Below are 26,414 nucleotides of genomic sequence, written 5' to 3'. Positions count from 1 at the left end.
AGGATTTTTCTTTTTCAGATGAAGCTCAAACATCAGCATTTTACAGTGAAAATGGGTCTGCATATATGTACTCCTCCTCCACGTGCCACTAGCCTGATGGCTAGAAGGGTGCAGCTTCACTGCTATTTTTGACAAACTTTGTAAAGCCAGTCAGAAGAAGGTTGTTCATGCTGTAACCAAAAGCATCTATACAATGAGCCACCAGTGCTTCCTGCAGGCATCTTGAGGTCAGACTGCAGAAGTAAGAGCATCCAAGCCCAGGAAATGACTGGTGGGGTTTATGAGGAAAAGCATTTATGAAAATCATGAAGCCATCAATACCAAGGTAACAAAGTGGAATACTTTCCCTGAACTGGTTTTACGCACTGTGATCGAAAGCTCGTACAATTTGATAAGGACAGACTCCCTCTTGGTTTATTTGGACTTTGCATAAAATGAAAAAGAGCTTCCCATTTCATTTTTTCAAAATGCAGGAAATGCAAATGGACTGTCTAATTGGAAGTCAGAGATGCTCGACTACATCCTCTTCTGACTTTGCTCTTTCCTCTCACAGACACTGAGGACTTTGATTTTATTTCCAAAGATATAAATGACATGCTGATGAAGAAAACAGTTCCTAAAACACCGAAACAGTCCAATGGTAGTTATAAATGGCAACATTTGCATATTTATGCCTACAGAAAACAAAGCCATTTGCAATTTTTGTTCTGGTCCTGTTCTCAGCTGAAATCAATGGCAAACCCCTATTTAACTGGAATGGGAGAAGAAATGAAGAATCATATTGCTTCCTACGTGGGATTACAAGTATCATCCGTCTGATGTCAGTACAAATAGTTGGAGTCCAGAACAGAATTCTGTGGAAGCAGCTGTATGTGGGTCACACATCAGATTCATACATCAGTATTACTTACTCTTCTTCCCTTAGGTCCCTGTGGCCCTGGTGGTCCTCTTGTCCCAGAAGGTCCCTACATGTCAAACAAACTTATTATTGTCTTCTACAGACAGATTTCTAGAAACTATGGGGTTCATGCACACTTAGTAATAGCTAACGTAGCCAACACAAATCAGTAACGTCTATTCATGGTTCAAATTCAACTAATTATGTTAGTACAATTTATCTATCAAAATCTAAATAGTAGTCTCTATGTAATTTTATTCTGAGTAAGAAAGCACAATGTGACTGTTGGATACATTACTTTTGTCTAATGTCCAAAAATTCCTCAAACTTTTATTTCAGCAACATTATGTTCAAAAAGGCTAACCATTGTGTATTGATGACCCACAGCCAAATTACAACACAATTACATAAGTAAATCAGAAAATATTTTTATTAATAATGAAACTAAATATGATATATGTAAATTATATTAAGCATCAATGAATAAAATTGCTGTGCAATAATAAACCACCCTTAAAAAATTTTAAGCCTCTACTTTTATCAGCTGAGTAGTTTTTATATCAGTGAGTAAATGATATAATTACTTTTCCTGTCCCTCATGGATTATCCTGGCAAAGAGCAGGTAAACAGACTTTGCGTCTGGATGGGTAAATTTTCATGACAGTTTTACAGACTGCAGCACCAATTAGAAAACGTTCTTAATTCCAGCAAAGCAAAAAGGCAAGTTAACAATGGCACATTTTTTAACAAACCAAACCACTATTTTATACCTACAGGTAATCCTTCAGGCCCCGCAGGCCCAGGGCCTCCTGGAGGTCCTGGATAGCCCTAGAATTGAAATAAATACAGAAAAGGGCACAGTTTTATCAAAACTGTTATTACGACAACAATAATAAATCCAGTTAGTTACCTGCAAAATTGGAGGTAAATTAATAAAATGTTTAATCTTGCAAAAATAATTCTCAAAGCTTTGTTTAGAAAACAGAGATCTATTTGGATATATCACAAAAATATCCAGATATTGGATATATCACAAAAAAAATAGCCTAAGAATGTTTTTCCCTGCACATTGGCACTAGCTGACAGGGATTTCCTGAAACAAAGTCTGCTGAGTTCTAACTTGATTTAATTATTTTAGAGTCACATTCACAAAATTAGTCATGCAATTCTCAGATATCCCAATAAGCAAAATTTCCTCTCCAGTACCACAATATATCAATGTGAGCTCCTCCTGATGAATAGAACTTTTCAAGTCTCTAAAACTCCGAAGTGTTAGCTGGTTCTAGAAATAACTTTTTGTGGGACTGCTGATTTGGGGGAGGAAAAATATGATTAGAGTCAGTGGCCCAGAATAACACTAACCACTCAGTTCAGTGGTCGTTATATACACCTAATGAGTCAGTTAACCGTGGCAATGCATCCTATAGGGTTTGTTAACCCCATCCAAAATCCTCATGACAAAGCTACAACAATGGGAACAGAAAGTGGAGACAACCTGGTGTGGACAGAACTGGCCAGGACAAAACACCAAGCACAGCTCTTGTCCAAAGCTCTTGTCCATCACACACAGGCCCACATCTGCAGCCTCTACATAGAACCACTGAGGCTTCACCATAGCCTACCACATTACTGCCAGATATCACAGGACAGAGTACCCATGCTATGTCAATGGATAATGAGCATGTCAAACTACCAGCATGTCAGCTCTACACTGACTTTAATACTGTATAAAAGAAAAGTACAAAATAATCCCTGAGACTGACAGAGCACAAAATCATGGTATGACCCCAGAGCCTCATCAGTAACATTGCTTTGAGACCAAAAATTTCTTATAAAGGAACACTAGGACCATGAGGGGAAGGTTAAGCGTTATACATTGCCTATAACCTCCCTTCCTGTTTCCTTATAAACAGTTAAGTCTGTAAGCATTCTCTGTTCATTCTGGAACCACCACAATACTTGCAAACAAATGCACAGTCAAATCCCAACCACATCTCCTCAAGAACTTCCATGCGCATTTGGCGATGGCCACACATGTATAGCTTTATACTTCTGTGTTCTGATAACCCACCTAATATGACTGTGGCCTCTAGACTGCCAAATGATGCATGAAATGTTGCATCCTGATTTAGGACCAGTGGTGCTGTCAGGAAGTCAATCCTCCAACCAGGGTGGTACCCAGGGGCTGTCTGGGTACTGCTGTGCAGCAGAATTAAAGAGGTCACACTGGTTACTAGCCTGTCAACTAGAATAACTTGCGTTACCCCAGCATATGTAATAAACTGTTCATTTACTTTCCTTCCTTTATTTCTCTCTCCTTTCAATTCAGTGTGTTTTATTTTTTATCCATGTTTGCAAAAGCCATTTTCAAAAACAGTTATTTTGCTGCTTCATTCAGCAGATCACTCAGAAGGTGTTAAAGCTGCTAATGAAGCTTCTTGGGAACAATGCCTCATAAACACTACTCTTTTCTATAAGGCTTGCACAGTCAGAAGGGTGAGAATTTCTCTCTGTTTTGGAAAGTAAAGTGCCTTTCTAAGTAATGTAAATATGGATTCTACATTACTTGTGACTTACCGTGACACCCTTCTCTCCAGGAGGACCTACTGGTCCTGGACTGCCTCGCTCTCCCTTTAATGAAAAATTAAAAAGAAAGTAACAGTGAGTGCTCTGTCCCATGTCCATTGTTCCTAGGATATACTGCCAACAAGGCTAACCTGCACTAACAATGTAACAGTGATAACAGTGATGCAAAAAGACTTGTATTAGATTATAGTCCACAATCTATAAGCAACTTGATTGCTAAAGGAAACAACTACTTGCAGAGCATAATACCACCGCTGGTTTAGGGACTGCCCTTCAGGAACAGAAGCGGTTTTTTTTTTTTTTTTTTTTTCTTTTCAATAAATGATAAAATTGAGTTGGTGTGTCTTCCCTTTTCTTAGATGACCAGAGAATAGATTCGGTACTACTTCAGTCTCTGTGAACTGCTGCTGGCAGATCCCTTGTCTCTGTTGCATGTACCACATTCTTTAACCTATAAACCTTGCCACGGAAAACAAAAAAAAAAATACATTCCCATCTACCTCATTTCTTCAATATGTATTGGGAAAAACAGATCTAAAAGCAAGGCAGCCCTACAAGCAGCAACAGAAATCAATTGGAGTAGGTGGAGTAAAAAGGGTCTCATTCTTGTCTTGCAAACTTTCTCATCTTTTATTCACTTCACATCCAGCCCAAGTTCTATGTCCACAGATTTTTTCTATTGCAAAGATCACACTTCTATTACAGCATTATCACTATGTCATGTGTACTACCTGTATTCGTTACATATTTTAAAGGCACATTTCTTTAAAATAACTGTGCTCAAAGTACATTCATCATTTAAAACCACATAGCACTTCTGCACCGCAGCATTTAATCTATAAAAGAGGAAGATCAATTCTACAGAACCAGCACAGTAATGAAAATAATTATTGCACCATGAAGAAGATTGCTTCCATTTGCTGATAATTAGCCTTTTTCTCTCTTCCCTCCCCTCCTACTTAAACTAGCAGCAGTATCCCAAGGTAATCTTTGTTGGGTGAAGTGTAATTACGAAGAACAAGAATCCTTTGATGCTGAATTCCAAGATAATATTGTGATTAAAACCATATGACAGCTTTCTAAATTTTTAGTTTAAAGAAATAGTGCTTTCCACTGATATATTTCTGTTCATATATTATATAAACCAACAATAAAAATTATCATCAGATTTTCATGGATGCTCTAATAGATTGCAAAGACTTGAGGTCTCTTTAAATAGCAGCCACCAGTCCAGGTGAAATAATTCAGCCCTGCAGGGCAGAAATAAAAATGGTGCTGGATCATTCCAACAATTATGTTTTTATTATAATTGAAGCTGACATGCAGTCCTGTAATAGTTTCCTGTTTTTCAGTTTTAAAATATTTCACCTAAATAAAACCATGTCAAATATGCTTAAGCTATTTGTACTGTTCTAGTCAGGTTGTCTGCCAAACTTTGCTTTCATAAACACAACTGTTACTGCACAGCAGACAAAACTAACAACATTGCCTTCGTTACTCAGTTAATGCATACAGCCAAATTTTATCTTTCTACATTCATCTCTTAACTATGTAACAGGGCTTAATCAGCAACTATTGACTACACCAAGTATCATTTATGCCAGTTTTGTGAACCAATAGCAATGGATGGTAAAGTAAATGTCGTGACATGAACAAGGTATCAAATCTATCAGCAATCTGTCAGATTTGATATCTTACCATTTAATACATCCCTGTTCTCTGAAATAGCTACACAAATACTAGCTTTGTCTGGGGACAGTAAACGATCTGTCACCAATATTTTATCTCCTCAATGTTTTTTAACTCTGATTTTTGCTGCTGAACAGTCAGATACATTTTTATACCTTTTCACCAAGGTTTCCAGATGGCCCAGTTTCTCCAGGTAAGCCAGCTGATCCCTGCGATAAAAAGTAAGGAGAATTATTAGTGCAACGTCCAAGTTCACAGCTGGCAGCTCCCCAAAAACCTGGCAGTGGAGCATGTTCTTCATCCCTGAGAACTACTGGTCTATTTGTCTAAGTGCTCATGGGAAGAAGTGATGATTGCACAAGCTAACCTGGCTTACAGTTCAGGCAAGAGGATCACTGCATTCAGACTCATCAACAGTAAATGGCTACTTATAGAAATTGCATTAATTTAATAATGATACCATGCCACCACCTAGGGTCTGCCTCTGAAGTCAATCTTGCAGTGCTAGAAGCTTTGCAAACATAAAAATAAAGGTAATAATTGCTCTGCTAGCACTTCAGTCTAACCACAAAGTTCAAGGTGAATAAATTCAGTAGAACAAAGTAAAAGACAGTCAAAAACTATATTGGATGAGGTGTTGCCAGAATTTCCCTTTAAGCGTTATTTTAAGTGTTGTAGCCCCAAACACCTTTGAAGTCAGGGGATCAGAGCCTTCCAGCCCTTTTAAAAATGAAGTAAAACTCTCTCCTGAGACTCTCCCACAAATTTCCACTGTGTAGAACAGAACCACCACATGGAATGGGAAACAAGGTATGAAGTACCTTTAACAATCTTATTCCCAGTGCTTGGAATAACTCCGCTATTACCAAACTAAGAAACAGAAAATAAGTTATAGCGCAAGGCCCCAGCTGAGAAAAGTATGGAACACTGAGCTTGAAGAAAAATAGGTGTCCAGAGTATATTGCATGACTGCACACGAAAGATGACAGAAACGTGGAAGGTCCCAGCAGTCCATAATACACAACTGGATTGTCTGTAACACTCTGAAAGGCACTGTACAAACAAAATGGCATTTCACATGTTGGCATTGCTCTCTATACATGTGTAGAAATGTACTGGCTTAACTAGCACTAGACCGGTACTAAAGTGAGTTGTTTCGTGTTTTTTTTTTTTTTTTTTTTTAAACATGACTCCTATGCTCCCAATGACAGTTATATTCTTTTCATAAGCCTAGTAATAGTTTTTTTTTTTTTCCATAGAAATCATTTCATATCAGAAAGACAACATTCCAGTCTGAGATTTGTCTTTGAAAATAAATCCATTTTTCAGCTCTTTACCTGTATAATTTCAGCACAGTTCAGCCTCAAGTACTTTAGCATGACAGGTGCAAGGCTTCAGGATTGCTTTTTATTTTCTTCATTTTTTTTTTTGAACTACTAGCTACTCTGGAAATCTCATAGTTAAAATTATTGCAATGAGCCACTGAGATAGCCATCTTTGAGGTTGATAACACTGGCACAAATAAGTTTGTGGAAGGGCTAAAGAGACAAACAGGCACCTCAATGGCTGCTGGAGTAACGTATTGTATGTCTGAACTTCTGTATTATGTGTCAGTCTAAGACGTCTCTTGGCAGCTGTCAAAGATTTGTCCTGGTGATACTGGCACTAAGGCAATGCTCAGAGGTCACTGGCAGAAACGAGGGACTTCGTGACTAACTCTGAGAATGAGAGCTACCACTGCTGCCGTGACTCATGACTGACAATGGGCCTCAATACCAAGTAGAGATCTGTGAGACAAAGAATTACCCTGTACTTTTGCTCATCAAGATGAGGGCTGTAGAGGTCTGGTTGTAAAAGGCTGAAGACTAATCACTTTGATTTTCTTATTCCAGAAAGGGAGTAAGATGTAATCAGAGCCAAGATGTAACTCAAGACCTGTTCTCTCTCCACAGAGACACTCCTGAGTGCCCAGTCAATGCCACACTGTTTAGAGGGCTGAAGGTGTCAATTAGAAAGATGGGTAGCCGTGCCCCATCTGCGTGCAGAGAAACATTTGCTATAAAGCCCCTGATCAAGTCCCCTTTTCAATCCAGAAGTATTGTGTTTCTCAAGAAGTTGCTCTGGTGTGAGAGAGAAGGAATGACTAGGAAGCAGCAACTGTGAACGTGCTATTTTGTTACCCAGCACATCAGGCTTAGCCTACAACGTCTTCCAGAGCAAGGACTAAAGTTGGCTATGAAGTAGAAAGTTTTGTAGATGCTATCCCTCAAAAGAAACTAATTAAAGAAAATTCACAGTAGAAACACTAAAAGAAAGTAGATTTTTGTGGGGATAAAAAGAAGGAAAAGAAACACTGTGTGACAGGAAGTGGGTATGTATGGAAAGCAAAACAATACTGAACAAGAACTGAAGCTAAAGAAACTGGAAAAGCAATAGGGACTTCAGGAGGAACAAAGGAGAAAATTCATGACAGATTAACTAAACCTTCTTTCACCTCTCCATCCAAAACAGAGATCAAGTGTCCAAGACTGAGATAACGCTAGGGCAGGTACCAGCAGAGGCAAGAGAGACAGAAAGTTTTCCTGGGAATATCATTTTAGTTTTCAAAACAATTAGTAGCACACAGTGAAGAGAAAGTGCAATCAGAAAGAAAAGCATCTTGTTCCATTAATATATTAGCCATAAAGTGGTGTTTTCCCCATGGACTGTCTTTAAGATCACGTGGCTCCTTAAATCTTAGTTTGGGATTGGTTTATCATAGAAACCAGCCACTAAGACTGGGATGAGGTTTCAACTCTCTCTCCTTCTTATGTAAGAGGATGAATACACTCCAAGGCACATTTGTTGAGTCAGTGTCTTCCAGAATCCCTTCAATCCTTTGGGAATCAGTGGTGGACTCAGAAAATCAAATTGAAAGTATTAGGCAACAGAAAAGTAAACCAAAAAAAACAACCTTGAAATGTTTAAAAAATCATCATAGTTTTAAACCTAATTAAAAAGCAGTCATAAACTTTCATTTACAAAGATATATGTAAAACTCTACAATGACAATAACAGCATTTTAGAAACCTTCTTGACAGAAGCATTTTCATGAAAATCAGAGACCAGATATCACAATTAACACATGCCTAAGACAGACAAAATATCTTGCAAGCACATATGCTCCATGTTAGAAACCGGACTGTAGCTGAATAATTGAAAACACACAGAATACTTAACGAAAACCCAAGTTTGGAGTAATCCATTGAAAAGCTTGGTAGTGAGGAATGAATACTCAGCTGGTTCCAACAGTTCCTGTGGAAGCAGCTGCATATCAGGTTGTATGCTAACACAATCTTCTGTGTTAAGTGAAGACTTTCCAATCCAATGTTATTTCATGAAGAATTCAGCATTTTCAAATCTCCTCATTCTGTATTCTTTTAATGAGATCCCAGAAGTAAGTTTTAAATATCATCTTACCACATTAACTTTATTCTTTGAAATTCTTTTGGGTATTTTCAATTAATTTTCATTAAAATTTATCCTTAACCTGTACATTCTACTTTCCTCCATATTCAGCATGGTCATCACCTCTGCCTGCTCATTTCATTTCCCACTTAAACATTTCTTGAGATCCCATCAGCTTCATACTGCATGAGGGACTTTATGACGCATACAAAAAAAGCAAATGAGTAAACATTAAGGTTTGATTTTAACAGATCAAAACCTATTTGACAATGCTTGAAGATTCACATCAACTACCTCTGTTAAAATAAAAGCCAAGAACAATGGACAGAAGAAGGAAGAATGGATGCTCTAACAGTCAGCTTCTACTAGTTCATACCCAGCTGATATATAGAAAAATACCTCTACAACTCATAATATAATAAAAATGAAGTTTTAAGAAATAAATATTAATCTAAGCTCAGTTTTACTAGCCAGACATAACAGTACTTACAAGTATTTTTAAAACTGATCCATCTGGACCCTGGTACCATACACACTAATTCTGGATCACCCTTGTAACAGATGTGACCTCGATTAGGCCTGGACACAAATGAGAAAGAAAGCCTGACAAAGGGCTTGTGCTGGCTGCTATTTGGGCTTCATATAATCTATAGTAGAAAAAAAATGTAGCTGATCTGTCAGGAAGGAGGTGTTGTGGACAGCTGATACCAGCTCTGGGTTTTAAAACAAACAAACAAACAAACAAACAAAAAAAAACTAACACCTGCTAGTTGTAGGTTTCTGGGTGAATTTCTATTGGACCAGTGCTTTCATGCGGCTCTGTTAGTGATCTGACCAAAACTAGCATATTGCTGAACCACAGACAGGCTTTTGAAACCAAAGACTTGCAATAACACCTTTGTGTACAACATCTGCTCACTGCTGTACCTGTATCAGGTACGAACTAAATGGAGCAGCTGTTAATATCCTTAGAGAGGCATTATCCTCTTCCTTACAGGTAAGAGTAACCTGAAATTTTAAAAGAAATCCCTGTCTCCAGACTACTAAGAAAGGTGAATAACATTATAACCAATCAAGAAACTGGGAAAACAGTTCTGAAAATGCCACCTAGCTACAGTCCAGTTTTAAGAGGGTTTTCTTCTAGGCCAAGTTTTTTTTAATGTCATGCACAACCTGGGTACAAACTGACTGCATCACAGGAAAACTAAGTTCTGCACTTGTACCCTGCCTCCATATGAGTAGAAATGCCTGTGATTTCTAATTATAAGCCCATGGGCCAAGCAAGGGCTGAACGTCTGTAATGGAGTTGGCATGGAAAAATTGGAACTAGCTTCCACTTAGTTATTCAGAGTGCCCTGGTCTGGGTAAACACTAGCACTATCAAACAGTAACGCAGTCCTGACAAGCAACCTTTAAGTTCAGATGAGTTCAGTTTTGTGCCACAAAAACTACGCAATGAATCATTTTCCTAAATCACCCCGACTCTGTAACACAGACAGATCATTGGTATGAGGTGCTTGAAGCAACATGGTTTCAAATACTTGCTATCCATCACTGATACAAGAATACAAAATCCAACTGGGTATGTCAGCAAAGTGAGCTTTTCCTCCCCCCGACGTACGGGCAATTTTCTCAGTAGCTGAAGTGGCTGTTTCCTTTGGCATGACTGCCAAAAGATTTTGTCTCATCAGCACTGTAAATTTGCTCTAACTTCTGGCTGTTACTTTTCACTATCTTAACTGATTCCTCTTCAATTGCACCTATTGATTGTACAGTAACTGAGTATCTCACAGCAAAGGAAATCCCACTCAGCTTTGGGCTCTCTTTAGCCAAGCAGCACCACCTGAACCCGCCCACCTTCCCCTTGAAACAGGGCAGTTGCTGTAGCCAGACAAACTTTTTTTTTTTTTTTTTTACTGTAGAACTCAGTTAAGAATAGTGTCTGAAGTCTGATCTTAGGAACATTCCTGCTCTAGTATTAAAATGTGTGTCATTTTTAAGCTTATGAGCACACTGAACATTTTGTAAATTTAGTCTCAGTTTCCACTCTGGACAAGCATCCAGAAATACTTCTGCAGAAGTATGCTTTAAAGAGTCAGCAGCTTCATGTGACCTAACAGATGGTGGACAATATGACAGCTAGTCTATTGAGAGAGTGCGTTTCAGCACATATCCCATCTTACTAGACTGAACAATAAAGCATTATGCTCCAGTCTCGCACTGCTGAAACTTCCCTGCTTGTGCACAGCTTCCATCTGTATTCTTCCAAGCTGATATTAAGCAGAACTTGAATATTAAGACAGATTAGTTAAAGATACAAGATGGATGATACTGGGAAAAGCAGAAGAATAGAAAGAAACAGAAGGAAAATATTGGTGTAGCCATTTAGTATCAGTAGCAGACACATGCTTCTTGTCATAATTTCTTATGAATTTAACATTTACAGGACTTATTATTTCAAAATTGTTTCTTTTGACAGAATATTCATGAAATGCATGAGTTTTCTTTTAGAGAATTGGAATGCTGTGATGGATTTCCCAATACTAAAAACTAATGTAGTATACTTCAACTGTGGGCTTTAAAGTTTATATCATTTTCTGTAATTTGAAGAACTCAGTTAATGAAGATCATGAATAAATATCAATAGATAAGCCCCCCCCCAAAAAGAAGAAACCATAAACACAGGAAGTCCAATGGCTAATAAAATACTACCAACTTTCTAGTAATCTCCTTTTCCCTTTGTCTTTACTGTTAAATAAATTGTACAGTAATAGTAAAATATTTAGTGTTATTTGTACAAATCTTGTTTGTATTTGGTGTCACCAAGCATCTGATAACACAGGCTTGATAAGGTATCAATAAGGATGGATGCCTTACTCCATTTAAGGAGTTTGGATTCTCTCTGCACATCAAGGACAAGAAAAATTACTTACTACAAACAGAAGCCGGTGAGAAACTGGAAATAAAAACTGCATCCAAAGCGTACAGAAGTGAATATTTTGCATCAGGAATCACATCTGGAAAAACATTTTCTGCTAGTGCTTTTCATTTACTTAGGCAAGGCTTAACTGTTATAGATTACAGTGGGGAAAAAAGTGAAGGGATTTTCAAAGGCCTTTCTTGAGTTGTGCCGTGTTTGAAAGGAGAGAGCCTCTCCTGCCTTAGGTGTTTTATCATAAGCTTAACAAAGAGATAGTATATATTGCCCTCCAAAAGAACAGACACAAAGTGGGCATTAGTCCTCTGCTGCCAGTTAATAAAGGTAATACAACAGGATGGAGCGCCAATGAATCTCGTTTGAGTAAAATACATCTACATAAAACAGAAGACATTCTAAAATTCACAAGTAAAAATAAAGAGTAGTTGCCAATGGCTGGCCAACCATGTCAGTTTGCAGGAATCATGTTCTCTATTATATGAAAATTGTCCAAACAGCAAGTATGGGAATTGTTAATGATGGGCCATAATTATCTTTCTTTATAACACTGTAACAGGGCTGCAATAACCCTTCTTTGGGAATAAAGCATATTTTATTTTATTCTTGCAGCTTGTTCCTGACTGCAGTTAGGTAGGTAGTTTATTTGATTACTCATAACCATAACATATAATAATTGATTATAGATTTCAGCTACTCTATTTCACATTTCTATTAGAATGGAGCTCACTTTGCAGTGATTATTATGTACACACAAAACATCTGGGTTGTGGAAAATGTGTGCACTGAATTCAAGTTCACTGAGGAGCAAAACAAAGCCTATGACAAATTCAGAATCTTAAGGTTAAGTAAATTCTGTGACTGTTTTATGTGTTATTTAAGTAGTGGATTAAGATTGATCTTAGCTTTGTTTTATTTTGAGGATTTTGATGCACATGGCACAGAACAACCAAGTAAATGATACCGATTTTTCCTAACTTGTTACAGGCTGAAAAAATCGAATTTGTATGTAATAAAGCCTTCATTTTGCACACTGTTGGAAAAATCAAGTGTAATGTTGGCAGAGAAATGATGTTGGACAGATTATATTACTGTGTCTCAGTACACAGTCACTCCATAACAGCAACATAGTGTTATGATGTCCCACCCACTCTCTCTCCTCTACCATAACATCCTCAATCCCCAATACTCATCTGTTTGTCCTAATCATTCAGCAACATTAAAAACCAAACAAACAATTTTCCAAATTGTATCACAAGGAAAGGAAGCCACTGTTTTACAGCTCTAATTACAATCTAAAAAAAGAGAATGTTTTGCTATGTGTATGAACTGCTGAACAAAGCTGTGGATCAAGCTGCTGCTAAGTATACTTGCCACATTCAGAGAGATGCTGGCTTTCAAATGGACCTTATATGACATTATCAGTACCTGTCTAAGCAGACATTTTAAATGTTGACTGAGAGTTCAGTTTCTCAATCCTCTTTCTTGGGATATGGACTATTCATAATGTCCAGAGGAGTCGGGACTTGACTTAGAAGCAATTCTGAAAATTTCAGCAGTAACCAAGCATCTCATGAGCTTGGAGGTATGTCTGCTTCGTATTTTGCAGACAATTGGGAGCTCGCTTTGACTGCGGTCTAAGTTGAACAGTTTACATGAACAGGACAGTACTGAGTCCAAACCATTGTATGGTATCTCACTTTGGGACGCATTAACTCAAGAAACAAAATCAATTTAGTCACGTTCACACAAATTCTCAGTAACACAACCATTGGGTCAACAAACTCACACCTGCTCATAATTCCCAGACAGAAGTCAAAAATACAAAAGGCATGGGATGAAATGCAGCAGGGAGAATTGCAAAGCAGCATGTGTAAGTGGTAATTAACTAAAAAAGCACCTAAAATGGAAAAACTGAGAAAGATAACTTCACAAAACAAAACAAAAGATTGGAGACTGTGGATCACAAGCTGAACAACACACTACTGCAAAAACTGGGGTGTATACACAAACATATGGCTTGTAAGAAGCAATTTTTCCTTTCCACTCAGCTGTCTGAAGCAGCTTGGGCAACAAGCTGGAGTCATAGGTGTAGAGATGAGTTAGAAACAGGTTACAGGAGAGTAAGAAGGTGATCTAAATTATCTAGAAAACATGAAAGGCTAAGTGACTTAACACAGTGTAGCCTGAAAAGACAGAATGAAGGAGGGACGCAGTAAGAGCTATCATTTGCAAAAGGTTGTTTCAAGCAGAAGAGGGTCAGTTTACACAATTGGAGGAACTTCAAAATAGACAGAGAAACCCTAGGCTGCCTGCAGGTCATGGAGCCTTTGTCCTTGGAGACTTTTAATAAATGGTTTGCCAAGCATTTGTCAGATGTGATATAACTGATTCTGCCCAGGCACATGGACTACATGTCAACTCAAGGTCACCTTGAGCTCTGTGATTTTACAGAGGGCAGACATAACCAGTCTGCAAAACACATCTCAGGCTAAATGTAGCCTCTCAAATCATTTCACTGGAAAAGAATCGGTCATTCATTTACTTGAACGTGCTTTGGAAGATCACTACAACTACCTGTAATGTTCACTCAACCTATTAGGAAAAAAACAGAATTAACTCTGGCAAATATTTCAAATTGGGATTTTTTTTTTAAATAGTATGATTCTGAAAGACCACAAAAGGTATACCTGACATCTTGTAGCTTCAAAGGAAAAACAAACTTTTCCTTTGAGAAAAAACAATGAAAAAGTTACTGCAAAAAATGACTCCACTCTCAAATGAACATAGAATTAAAAATAAAATCTGAAAGAGAATTCAGGCTTACTGCTTCACCAGTTTTTCCAATGTTTCCTTGGTCTCCTTGTTCTCCCTGTTAAATGGAGAAAACAGATAATGCAGTTCATTAGAGAAGTAATTTCTTTCATATGTGTATATTAAAGTTCTTTATTTTCCTAAGAGACTCTTTATTTTCTAAATTACAGCAGCAAATTATAACTTTAAAAAATAAAATTAAGCAACCAGCAAAAAAATAAATATTGTCATTGGCTAATTTTAATTTTGTAAAAAGATGTAAATTTTGTCCTAAAGTATTTATAAGTTGCCCATAAAAATGAAAGCCGTGCATTAAGGGCTCACTAAATACATTAAGTCAGCAAACACTGTAAACGAATGATATTGAAATCTTCTTCTTTGCAAATATGATCACCTTCATTATTTTACAGTTGTTTCAGAAGTAAAATGTTACCTGTGTACTCCATAACTTTTACTACATTACAAAATATTCTATTAGGAAAATTAACATTTAAATTATATTTTAAACAAATGCTTTTTTTTCCTTCCAGAAATTCTGTACTTGAAACTTGAAGGATTACATGAATTAATTCTGTTCTTAATAATGCTGCCAGCCAAGTAGCATTTTGCTATGTATTTTACAGGTGAAAGCTGGGTGTATATGTGGCATGAATTATCGGTCTTTGACTATAATCCCAGTGCCCTGATGAACAGTGATTTGGGAACTGTTTGCTCAGATTACAACACAGCATTGAGAAATTTTGCTACCACAAGCTCCTCTTTCAAATTGTAGCACTCCTCCTTTCCCCGCCTCCCCAAGTTCTGCCAGCACAGGAACTGCCCTTGGTCCCTTGATGCTCCCCGGGCCAGTACCCCTTAAATATTTCTGCAGCTAGACCTCTATTTAGCAGGTGCTATCTTTTTTCATACATCTCCTAGACGTGCATAATTTTCTTTTCCAAAATGAGATCTTGTGAGAAAGCAGAGTTACCAGTATGATATACATTTGTATTATATGGAAGCATATGTAATTCTCATTCTTTCACCGGCACATCACTGTACATTGGACTGTATAAGCGTACACATCTGATACTCCAAACACATGTTCATTTCATAAATAAAAACAGCATTTACCTTTAAACCTTCTGGTCCAGGGTCACCTACATAACCTTTCTGTCCTGGCCTTCCCTAAAATAAATAGAAAGAAATATTAAAAATATTTTCATGTCATCCTCATTTCTGTGTTTACCAAAATACATATATTAAAAAGTGTACAGTTTAATAAAATTTAATACCTGTGTTCAAAGTCAGTGTATTTATAAACTTAAGTCTGAAAACACTATTAATTATCACAGACCACACTAGCGCAGAAAGCAGAATCTGTATTAACTCTCAGTTAACGCTAAGAAAAAGTTACAATCCAAGAATCAAACACTTCATATTTCATTTTTAAAACCACATTAAGGAGACAAAGAAAAGACAAGGTCATGTTCTGTCCTGGCTAATTCCAGCAGAACAGGGAGTAACAGTAACAGAATTTGATCTCTAGACTTTAAGGACTGGTGTCATAACTGTCCTTCCTCAATGAGACAAAGTCAACTCGAATATCTTTTCCTGTGCTTACCAAATTAATTATTTTAAACCTCATTTCCCTCCGCTATCATTTCTCTGCTAGTAGATCTTGGTGTTATGATACTCTGTCAATGACATAACATTAGCTGGAAGAAATATAGCAAGACCAATCTGAGCAGAAGGCCATGAATTGAAGAGATCCTTGAGGAATTTTCAAAAATACATCTCTCCCTTTGTTGTGACAGAACCACAAAGGCATAAAAATTGGAATACTTTTCTCCTGAATTTTCAATTAGATGTTTATAGCTTATTATGTCTCACTTTTAAGAGGTTATTTTTATTTCAGGCAATCTTTACTTCCTATACAATCTAAAACATGACCTATACATTTGGTATATGAACAGCGTAGCCCTGTCTAGACAAACTTTCTCCATCAGCTCTGAGGCAAAAGCCTTGCTCCAAAAGTAAAGGTCCAATAGGCTGGAACTGGCTCTTAGCAAGCTGTTAATGAAACTGATGAAATGTGACAATTGGAGAAGGAAAATAAACACCATATTTTAATGATTCAGCATCAGGAAAATGCAGATTTCTGCTAAAAGGAAATTATCAGCCATTAGACCATGTGTTCGTTCCAGCAGACTGAATAATTGCAATCAGACTCTGTAATGAGAGCTTTCCTTGCCATACTGGGTGTCCTGAGACAAAACTGATCAAAGCAGCAGGCACCAAATAAGTTCCTTCAAAAAAGATGTGATTTTTTGCATTTGGCTCTTTTGCTCTGGCTTCTTTGTGCCTGTTTTTCAGAGCAGAATGTCAAATTTCTGGGCATCTGAGAAATTCTCTATTAATTATTTTAATAATATTAAAATGTTATTATCTTAGTAGGTTTTGTGACTTCTCATATTAATCCTCTTTCTCTCCCATTCTCTCTCTCTGTGATTTCATGCCCGAATGACTTCATTTTGTTCTCCAAGTTCCAACAAGTCTAAGTGCGTTAGGAACAGGCTTTTGATTTGGAAATGGATTAGCACATGACACAGCCCGGAATGCAGGGAGAAGAGACCATGAAGACTTGTTCTGAGAGACTCCGATAAGGCAAGTCATGTCTTTCCACAGGGCTTAGCAAAGAACAAGCGATGTGCTTCTGCAGGTTCCTACATGCACTTTTACTACTACACTGCAAAGAATGTGAAGGTCTCTGTGGTGAGCAGGCTGTAACACGGGAATGTTTTAAATGGAATTCCTAGAAAGAAAACTAGTGGCCACTATTAACTACCTAGATGATTTATTTCAGTCGGGTCTGACCTGAATCGCAGTTACAGCTTGTAAAGCTTTCTTAGCTGTACTGCCCCAGTTACGTACTAACTTTGAAGGACACATGGCAGATGCAAGTTGGTCAGAGAATGGAACAAGTGGATTTAACTGGTAAAGCAATTTGAAATGCACAGATCTGGCTCTCAGCAGGAATGCAATACAATTGTAAATCACACATGGAGGAAAAGCCACTCACAGAAGGTTAGGCTAGGGATAGCTGCTTTTCTACTTGCTAACCCCTAAGAAAGTTACTCTTCCAGGGCAGTGTGATCCCAAAGGAAATGCATTTCCTAAAATATTAACTGAAAGTTCCTTTCAGGAAACCTTTCAGGAAACAGCAACCACCTGTGCTTCTTCTCACCTCACAATGGGTTGAGTACAGGCTTGGGTATTTTAATATAAATCTCTCTCATTATCTCTCCATTCCCAGCCCTCCTCCACAAGCTCCTCACATGCCTTCAGCCCTCAGGAAGACACAAGCTGCTTTCAGGAAATACTGCACCGGGGAGTGGGGTACTTCTGAGAGCAGTTGCCCCAGCCTTCAGGAGGAACTGCTCATCTAATGATTGTAAGATGCCAGCTTCTGCTTAACACGTCTCAGAAATATCAACTTGCAGCTCTTTTTTACGTTTTGGTTTAAAACAATTTCCCCCCTTCAATGCTCCTATGATGAAGATACAAAAAATGCTTTCACTGACAGCTGACTACAGACAACTACAGTGCTAACATTGGGATAGCTTTTGAGAAAGAGTTGATTATGAGGGAACTTAATAAACACAGTTCTTTAATGTTGCATCTACTGTATTTTCACAGAACAAATAAACAAACGCTAAAAAACCACAACATTTTTTGATTTATAAGGATACATTTAAGAGAATGCAAGTATTTGACACTGGAGTAGAATGGGTGGGAAATCCTGTGACCAAATTCAGCTCAAAAATCCCTTTCTAAATTCAAATAGGCTGAACTCTGTGGAACCTGAGACATCCTTAGTAAGCAGGGAAGCATCCTCAGTTTTGACTCCAGCTGTTTGAGACATATGGGAATTCTTTTCAAACCTGGGACCTGGAGCACAGGTTCATATTCACCTTCTGCGCCAGTAGAGAATGATCTGTTTTGCTGGCAGCACCTGTCAGGTGGGACCCAGAGGTTTTTGGTGTCATGTACTTTTTTTTTTTTTTTTTTTTTAAGTAAATGTTAGGAAGGAGTGGGGAGGATGGCTGGGAGGGGGAAATGAGGAGAAACTGTATTGCTGCCTGCTTGGTGCATGCCTAAACCTGACCTTGGGGCTGAACACTTTAACCTGAAAGCTATACAGTAAGGAGATGATAAATTCCAGAAAAACTAGAAATCATCTCCATTACTGTTCAATAGAAAGCTGGAATAGTCTTCATAAAGATAATCAAAGGTTTAAAATATATAATCTACAAGGATACTTTACTGAGTTTAGAGAAAACCAAAGAAAGTGAGGATAACAGCTGCTGAAAGGGGGAGTAAACTACTGATGTCTGTACCTATATGTCTGTAGGACAGGAAATCAGGTTGTATTGAGAAAAACAGGTGAGACTTTTAGACAGAAAGGCCAGACATTAGAAAAATGTCAGTAAAACAAGCAGAGCACTGAAGCAGATTGCCAGGGAGAATGAGGAATCCCCGATCCCTGGGGGCTGCAAAAAATAAGTAAGAAACATCTGCCTAGAAAGGCAGAGCTGACAGCTGATGGTGCCTTGGGACCCCAAGCATGGCTTGAGCAGTTCCTTCAGGTCCCTGTCGGAGACCTCCCCTGCCCCCTTGGATACTTGACTAGTTCACTGAAGACAAACACAACAACACAGCTTTGACTGCATTTACTTTCAAACATGTTTTAAACTTCCTTCAATGAACCTGGAAATTAAACCTTATGTAAATGAAATGAATGTAATCAATCGCAATCAAGCGAACATAACTTAGAAAGATTGATGCGTTCCAGAGTTAACTGATTCAGTCCCATTAAACTATGTATAATGGAACAACTTCATGACTGGGACTCTCTCTCCAACAGGCACGCTGTCTGCGTTACAAACGGGAGGGAAGAAGCAAGGACAAGCAGCGTTCAGGGAGGCAGTGAGGAGAAGCTGGCCTGGAGCTGTGAAACAGCTTGAGCCAACAGAAGCCGTAGAATCCAGGCGAGAACAGATGGGCCCCGGGATGAGGGGAAAACAGGCAGGGCTCCACACCAAGCAAAATTCCCATTTCCCCTACCTCTCATTTCAGGAGGTAATGTTAGCCAAGAAGCTACTCAAAAATGTCTGGAGACAGCAACCCAGGGGCCCACCACGGATCCACACATTCTTCTCTCAGCAGCTCATAGTGAGAGAGAAACCACGGAGCTGTAAGACACGCCAATGATGTACACATTTCCCATTGAGAGAAATCAAAACCAAATTAATTTAGGTCAAACTGACCCAAAAGAGATTAAAAATATTTCTGCTTGCTGGGCTACATAGAAAGTTTTCTTCTTGGGTCACTTTGACATCAGCTGGTGGTGGCCAGTGCATGCACGGTGATGCAGAGAATGTGATGGTCGGTGTCTGATTGCCCATGAGTCACCCGCTGCTGCATCATCTTCCCCAGTCGCCACAGCACAACATGGGAGATGCTGTCCAGCCACAAAGCCCTTCCCAAAGAAGAAGATTCAAAGCATGATGCAGCCAAAATAAAAATTTCCATGAGGCTCTTGGCAGAAGCTCAGGCAGATGAAACAACATTGAACTGAGTCACAAAGTGTTTCAAACTTCTGTTCATTTTTTTTCCTGTTTCCTCAGCTAAAAAAAAAAGTGTTATTTTAATTTTATTATTCATTTTTACTTATTTCATGTGGCAAATAAGCTTTTTAATGTTATTTCTAACAGAAAGAAAATTCGCAGCTTTGACTGGCTAATGAACACCAAAAATGACAGAGGTATATTCTCTCCAGAACTGGGGAGCAGTAGAAAAGACCTCACTTTTGATTTTTATTTTTAAAATAAGCTTCAAGTCCCCTAGAATGCTTAGATACTAATAAATATTCCTAATTAACGAAACTGGTGAAGGTAAATTATCTTTTAAAACATATCAGCCCAAACAGCATTGTGACTTTTCATCTTTAGTGTTCTCAGCAGTCTACCACATCAACTAGAGAATGCTTTCTTAAAGCATCAGTCTCTTATATCGCTCCCTGCAAGGTGAGTCTCATGCTGGGTTCTTCCCCGATTTCGGTATTTCAGTCTATCAGCTGATTCGGGTTTACAGAATAATTTATTCATGAGGTGGCATTTCAACACAGTCACTTCACAGAGTAAATGTATCTTTTAAACCAGTACTTCTACTAAAAAAAAGTCTTCCATAACAAAATTACTTACTCTTGGGCCGACTCCTCCAATAGGTCCATCTGGTCCTACTTCTCCCTACAAGAAATCAGGACTTCAATAATCTTGATGCAAAGACTAGCTTAAAAAATAAATAAATCTGTAGACAACTGTTTTTACTTATTATGTCACATTACACTTGCTTCATATGTGTACGCATGGGTCTTTGAGTCTGACAGAAGCACTGTAAAAGAGACTAATCTGATTTCAGTTAAATTCGTTAGCCAGAAAGCCATGCCGTATGTCACCACCAGAAGTGGCCAGAAAGGCCGTTGAACTATTGATATCTTCCTTCACAGCAGTATCTTCATGATTCTGAGCAAGGGGAGACCCGACAGTGATGGGTCAACCTCTGTCTGCCCAACATGACTACTTGTAGCAACATTTCACGCTTCCTAACTACAAGGACAGTAGGAACGTTCTTGCTCTTTTCCTCCACTTGGCTATGGTACAGCCACTAAGTTAGTCAAAACATTTAGGCAGGGCTTATCCCTGTCTTTTCTTGGGAATGGAGGAAGACTAGAGGGTCAGGCTTGTCAGCTGTATAGTAGAAGAAATGAGACACTGTGCCTGTGCTGCACAGTGCGCTGATATAGCTATGCATGCTAATTAACACCAAAGCATGGATTTGTATCAGTGCCATACCGGGAGCTCATGCTGTTATTTAACAGTTATCTGATCATCCTCAATGTGTAAGATTTTCTCCAGCTTTTGGAGGAAGTGGTATACAACCTTTTCAATTCCAAAAAATACATAGCAAAGGAATTAAGAAACACTGTCTGCAGCTTCCTGGCTGCTAACTGAATGGATCATTTTGCCACTGCTAGCTTTTAATCATTCAATATCTGTCATTAAAGTCCTAAGTAGCCTGCTTAATTATGAAGACTAAAGGTCTATTCCCAGACTTGTTGATTAAATAATTTCTAATGTTAACTATTTTTAGCCTAATAGACATGAGTTTTCATTTTTATTGCGATGAATTAAGAATACCTAATAAACTTGTAAGATGAAACGTTGCCTTCCTTCCCCTTCAATTAATAAAGGTCTCAGTGATCACTTAAATCTATCTAAGACACTAATTAAATTCATATTTGCTATCTATCTCTACACACACCCCTGCTCTGTCTGCCTGCTTAACAAAAAGAAGCATGTCAGACTCTGGACCCTTTGCGACTCCACTGAAATCACTTAAATAAATTATGAAATGGATGCATGGCCCTGTAACAGCACTAAAGTCTCCCTGCAACACCAGCCAAAATACAAAAAAAAACAAACAAACAACTTGCATGACATCACCATAAATACCTAACCATTATTGTTTAACACTCCTCCTCATAATGTTTTATTTTAAACAATCTGTTGATCAAATAATTTTTTGTACCTTACCTCAACTCCTTTGGGTCCCTGTGGCCCTGAAAGCCCTCGGTCACCCAGAAGTCCCTGAAAATCCAAACACACACAGTGAGATCTTACATCAACCAACAATCATATTGGTATAGTCTCTTCTCCTCTTAAAAACCTGGACACAAATGCAAAACTGAGTAAGCAGACCTCATTAAATACTATTGTCCATTTCCCTTAGGAAGCCAAGAGAATATGCAGCAGAATTTTAATATCTGCTGGAAAGCTGGGTATCTTACAAACTTCAACTACATTAATTTTTCTGAAATTATTATTTTGACTTTTTGAAAAGGAAATATTGGAGCTCTCAAATCAACAATTTCTCTTTTTTGAGGACAATGCATGCCATCATATTAAGATCAGAGGCCTATAAGAGTTGCATTGGTCCTGCTTTAATTTAGATAATCTTTAGTATAACATTTGATGACAACGTTGCAATGGAAATGAACTAGAAAGCGAATTTAAACTACCACCTCGTCCAAAACTACTTGTGATTTTCAGTCCTTACTTTTCTGTCAGAATTATATTAAGCTTCCCAAAGATGAAGGACCTCGGCCTCTGCCAACTCTGAGTTTTTATGACTGTTTACAGCAATGCTTTCAAAATTTTGTTAAAATGAATTAGCAGCTAGCAGTGTGTAAAAGTTCTCAGTCATCCAAATTACAAAGGTAGTAATTGGGTACAGCACTTGTTGACAAGGCATAGGACTTTTTTTTTTTTAATATATCTCTATATATCTATGTAAACGTATTATTAACGTTCTTGGAAGCTGGGATTAACAATATCAGATAAAGCAAGAAGAAAGACACTGTAGAGATGATTAGCCTCTGAAGAAAGCGATGGTGGGAAAGTTCCAAGTGTAAGCCTTATTAATTGCTTACTAATGAAGCTGAAGTCTAGACTGAAGGTGCAGGCATTCATCCAGTAACAGTTCACTCAGCACGCAAAGTAAAACAGAACAGAAAATTGAATAGGCCACCTCAAGGTCCATAGGCCGCCATCACTCTAGGAAAGAAGAGGGTGAAGAGCTGTTGTTCGATGTACCACAGAAAATGTGACAGGAAGGCTTTTAGTAGCACATAAGCAATAGTCCTGTGTAGTTAATCAAGAAATGGTCATTTTATTCTAATAGCAAAGCACATTAGGAGATATGATTTTCAGTACAATGTAGTCGCACCATGAAAATGTTAGCAACACTGCTACTCTTGCGCTGCACTTAACTGGATCTGCAAAAAAGTCCCAGACTGTACAATTGATATTAGGGCTAAACAAAAGTTCCACCTCTCCTTTTAGGTTTCAGACAGCAAACAGAATTGAAGGTAGTCATCAGACATGTGCCAAAGTGTCTGGAAAATATCTGTGGAGTCAGCAAACAGTGTATTCTGTATTTCACATACATAGCTTTGCAGACGATCATCTCTTCCAAAAACAGTGGAACTCCTAATAGCCACTTGTATTTAGCGTGCTATCCAAACAAACATAAACGAGCAGGACTGAAGTTCTCAGCTACTTCCATGGTACAAATGCACATTACTGAGGAAACAACAGCTGTGGTCAACATACTCTGTCTTTTCCTCCCATTTTTCTCAGTTACAGAGCATAAATACTTATAATAACATACAAAACCAACTAAATTGTTTCAGAACTTCTCAAACTTAACTTTTTTTTTCTGTTAAATAAGCACTGGATTAAGATCAAACACCTAAAATATTGCTTCCAAACTGAGTAATGTGCTGTACACCAGATTATGTAATAAATCACTTGAATGTTATTTTAGAGAGGTTAGATTTGCTGATTACTGCACTAATTTAGGGAAAAATTAATAATTCAGAAGCTCTACTGGTATTTAGAGATGGCTGATCACGCTTATAGAGCTTAAACTTTCCAACAAGAAGCTGAATTTCTCCCACACTAACTGCTAAGAAATAAAGTTTACCCCACTTTCTTTTTAAAATTAAAAATGGGTATTGCTTCTGAGGAAGCATAAACAAAAACATGCGGAAAAGAGCAGCATAGTGAAAACAGTTTTCTAAAAATAGAAAGATGGAGTTTTTTTTTTTTTTTTTTTTTTTTTTTTTTTTTTTAAAAAAACCTGTAGTCAACACAAGACAGCTGGGAATCCTGAAAGGCAAACACTTCCAGTGTGCAGACTTTCTCTAATGTTCTAGGAGCAATTTAAGAATTTTTCCAGTTCTTCCATCTCAAATGTAAGCCATCAATTCTTCCTGATTAGAACAGGCTGTCTAAGCTTTTTGTCTCTAAGAGCAAATGTGCAAGAGACCACTGAATCCTACTCTGCTATGTAATTTTTTTGTCATTGGAATGCATAATCTTACATAAACATTGTTGGCTACCTTTTTTTTTCCTGTTGGAATTTGGGTGAAAAACTAATCGATTGCTAAGGTATGTGTTAAATATTGACCCAATTCTATCAAAAACATCTAGTTTAACATGTTGGATATAACATGGAAACATACAATCTCAGTTATTGAAGAAGCTGGGTAGCAGAGCAGGGACAAGGTCTCAGAGCATTCATATATCAACTTGGAGGATTATAACTGATTTGTAGTTCAAGAACTGTTGACTCTCTTCTATCTTCTTTAGATTCTGGACACAATCTATCACCAAATTTTTAAGTCTCTTGATATTTCACCATTCTCAGAAACACAAGACCAACTGCTACTGCAGTGGTCTGATAATCGTTCATATAAAGAAGGCTATTACCTTTTCACATACAAAAAAGTTAGTAAAGCAATAAAACAGAATGAAAGTAAAAGTCTGCACCTGTCTCTGGAAATGTATTTTAACTTCTCCCCATTTCTTCATCAAACAATGATTTTTCAGCCTTCCTAGTAAATTCATGTCTGGGTTATTTTGGGAGAAGGCTCGTGACGCAGCTGATTCTTGGAGCAAGCATAGTTCATGTCCATGGTTCTGCATAGTTCTTCTGCCTCCTCACAAATTCTGCCCTCTGCTTCACTTACAAAGCTCAGAAAGGCCCTTCGCTTTGGTAGGATAAATAAACTGTCTCAGAATACAGTAATTTGAGTAACCTCTTCGGCATCTATTCCCATTTGAGTCCTTCTGGAATACAAATGCCCAGAACTCTGTGGACTACTTAGATAAAGTCTTCTCATGCTTTGTACAGTAGCATTAACATGACACCTTCCCTCCTGCATTCTAGAATTTCACTCATTTTTAACAGCCTTATAATACTTTCCTTTCAAGGAGATCTGGCAGTGGCTTTCCTTCTATTGCCAGCTGCAAAGCTCTAAGTTTACAGTAGGATTTATTGTTTTAATCCCTGCATGCATCAGTCTGAAGTAACAGAAGTGGGGTGAACTGATGCAAAGTGCAGTTTTTAAGATTATCTAAAAGTGCTCAACTTTGTTTCATATACAAATTTAATTCCAGCACTCTTGTGCCTACTTATTAATGAAAATATTACTTAAGGATATTCCCTACTACTATATTAACTACTAAGTTAGGAACATTATTGGCACTTTTAACAAGAAGTAGTCTACATTTAGGCACTATGCAATCATCTCCCCTTTGGGTTAATTTCTGACCCACCTGCATTTTTTGGTACTCATCCCTACCTTCTCCATTTTAGGAGAAAACTAATGTGTTTTTATCCAAAGCTTCACTGAAAACTCTGTATGAATTATTGCTAAGCATGGTTTACAACATTAGTCTGCTAAATAATGCTAAATTATTTAACCTGGCACGTGATCTTTGTCCATTTTTCTGTAACCTTTGCTATTTCTATCAAAATTTGTTTAAAAATTTGTATTAGCTGAGATTTTAAAGGTCTGCATGCCTTTGACAAGCACTGTTTTTAATATTTGTGATATACATGTTACTTCCTAGCTACGCAGAGCTTTTTCCAAATTTCCTTGCACTTAACTTGCCATTACAAGCTTCCACCTAACACAGTAATTGCCCTCATAACTGTGTGGACAGCATTAAACATTAAATTAACTTCCTCATACATACACCTGGGGCAACGTATTTGTATTTTGACAGATTATCTTACCATAACACCAATGTCCATCTCTCAAAGTTTTTCCTCAGACTTATGCTGATTAACTGTTACTGTGAATAAGTTTTCATATAGTCTTACCTTGGGACCTTCAGGGCCGTTTAATCCAGGTACACCAATATCTCCTGGAAAACCCTAAATAAATCAGACAGACAAATGATTTATAGCCTAGGAACGTTTCCAATGTACTTGTTCTGATTCTGTCCATTCATTTAACAAACCTGAATCACAGAAACAAGAACTAAATTTGTTCTACCATTCCCCAAGTGTCAAAATACGTTAAGTACCCTTGAAAGGCTTGGATAAGTGGTGGATTTTAGGCAGCTTTCATTAAACTCATTTTAGCAGATG

The 26,414-nt window shown here is 37.8% G+C and overlaps 1 protein-coding gene across 2 annotated transcripts in view; it reads right to left on the bottom strand.

Annotated features, from left to right (window-relative positions):
• The window catches only part of COL24A1 (collagen type XXIV alpha 1 chain), a 134,221-nt gene that overhangs the window by 46,621 nt on the left and 61,186 nt on the right, over positions 1-26,414 (bottom strand). For both annotated transcript variants that reach the window (XM_040565499.1, XM_040565500.1), the window contains exons 20-28: positions 26,145-26,198; positions 22,007-22,060; positions 20,615-20,659; positions 15,483-15,536; positions 14,383-14,427; positions 5,329-5,382; positions 3,476-3,529; positions 1,673-1,726; positions 912-965 (exon numbers count right to left, since the gene is read on the bottom strand). In XM_040565499.1, the coding sequence (XP_040421433.1) occupies positions 912-965; positions 1,673-1,726; positions 3,476-3,529; positions 5,329-5,382; positions 14,383-14,427; positions 15,483-15,536; positions 20,615-20,659; positions 22,007-22,060; positions 26,145-26,198 (468 nt within the window). The remainder of the gene's footprint in view (positions 1-911; positions 966-1,672; positions 1,727-3,475; positions 3,530-5,328; positions 5,383-14,382; positions 14,428-15,482; positions 15,537-20,614; positions 20,660-22,006; positions 22,061-26,144; positions 26,199-26,414) is intronic.

Source organism: Cygnus olor, chromosome 8 (assembly GCF_009769625.2).
Source record: "Cygnus olor isolate bCygOlo1 chromosome 8, bCygOlo1.pri.v2, whole genome shotgun sequence".
Lineage (NCBI taxonomy): Eukaryota > Metazoa > Chordata > Aves > Anseriformes > Anatidae > Cygnus > Cygnus olor.
Note: the sequence above shows the minus strand (reverse complement) of the source record. Positions and strands in the feature narration are given on the sequence as shown.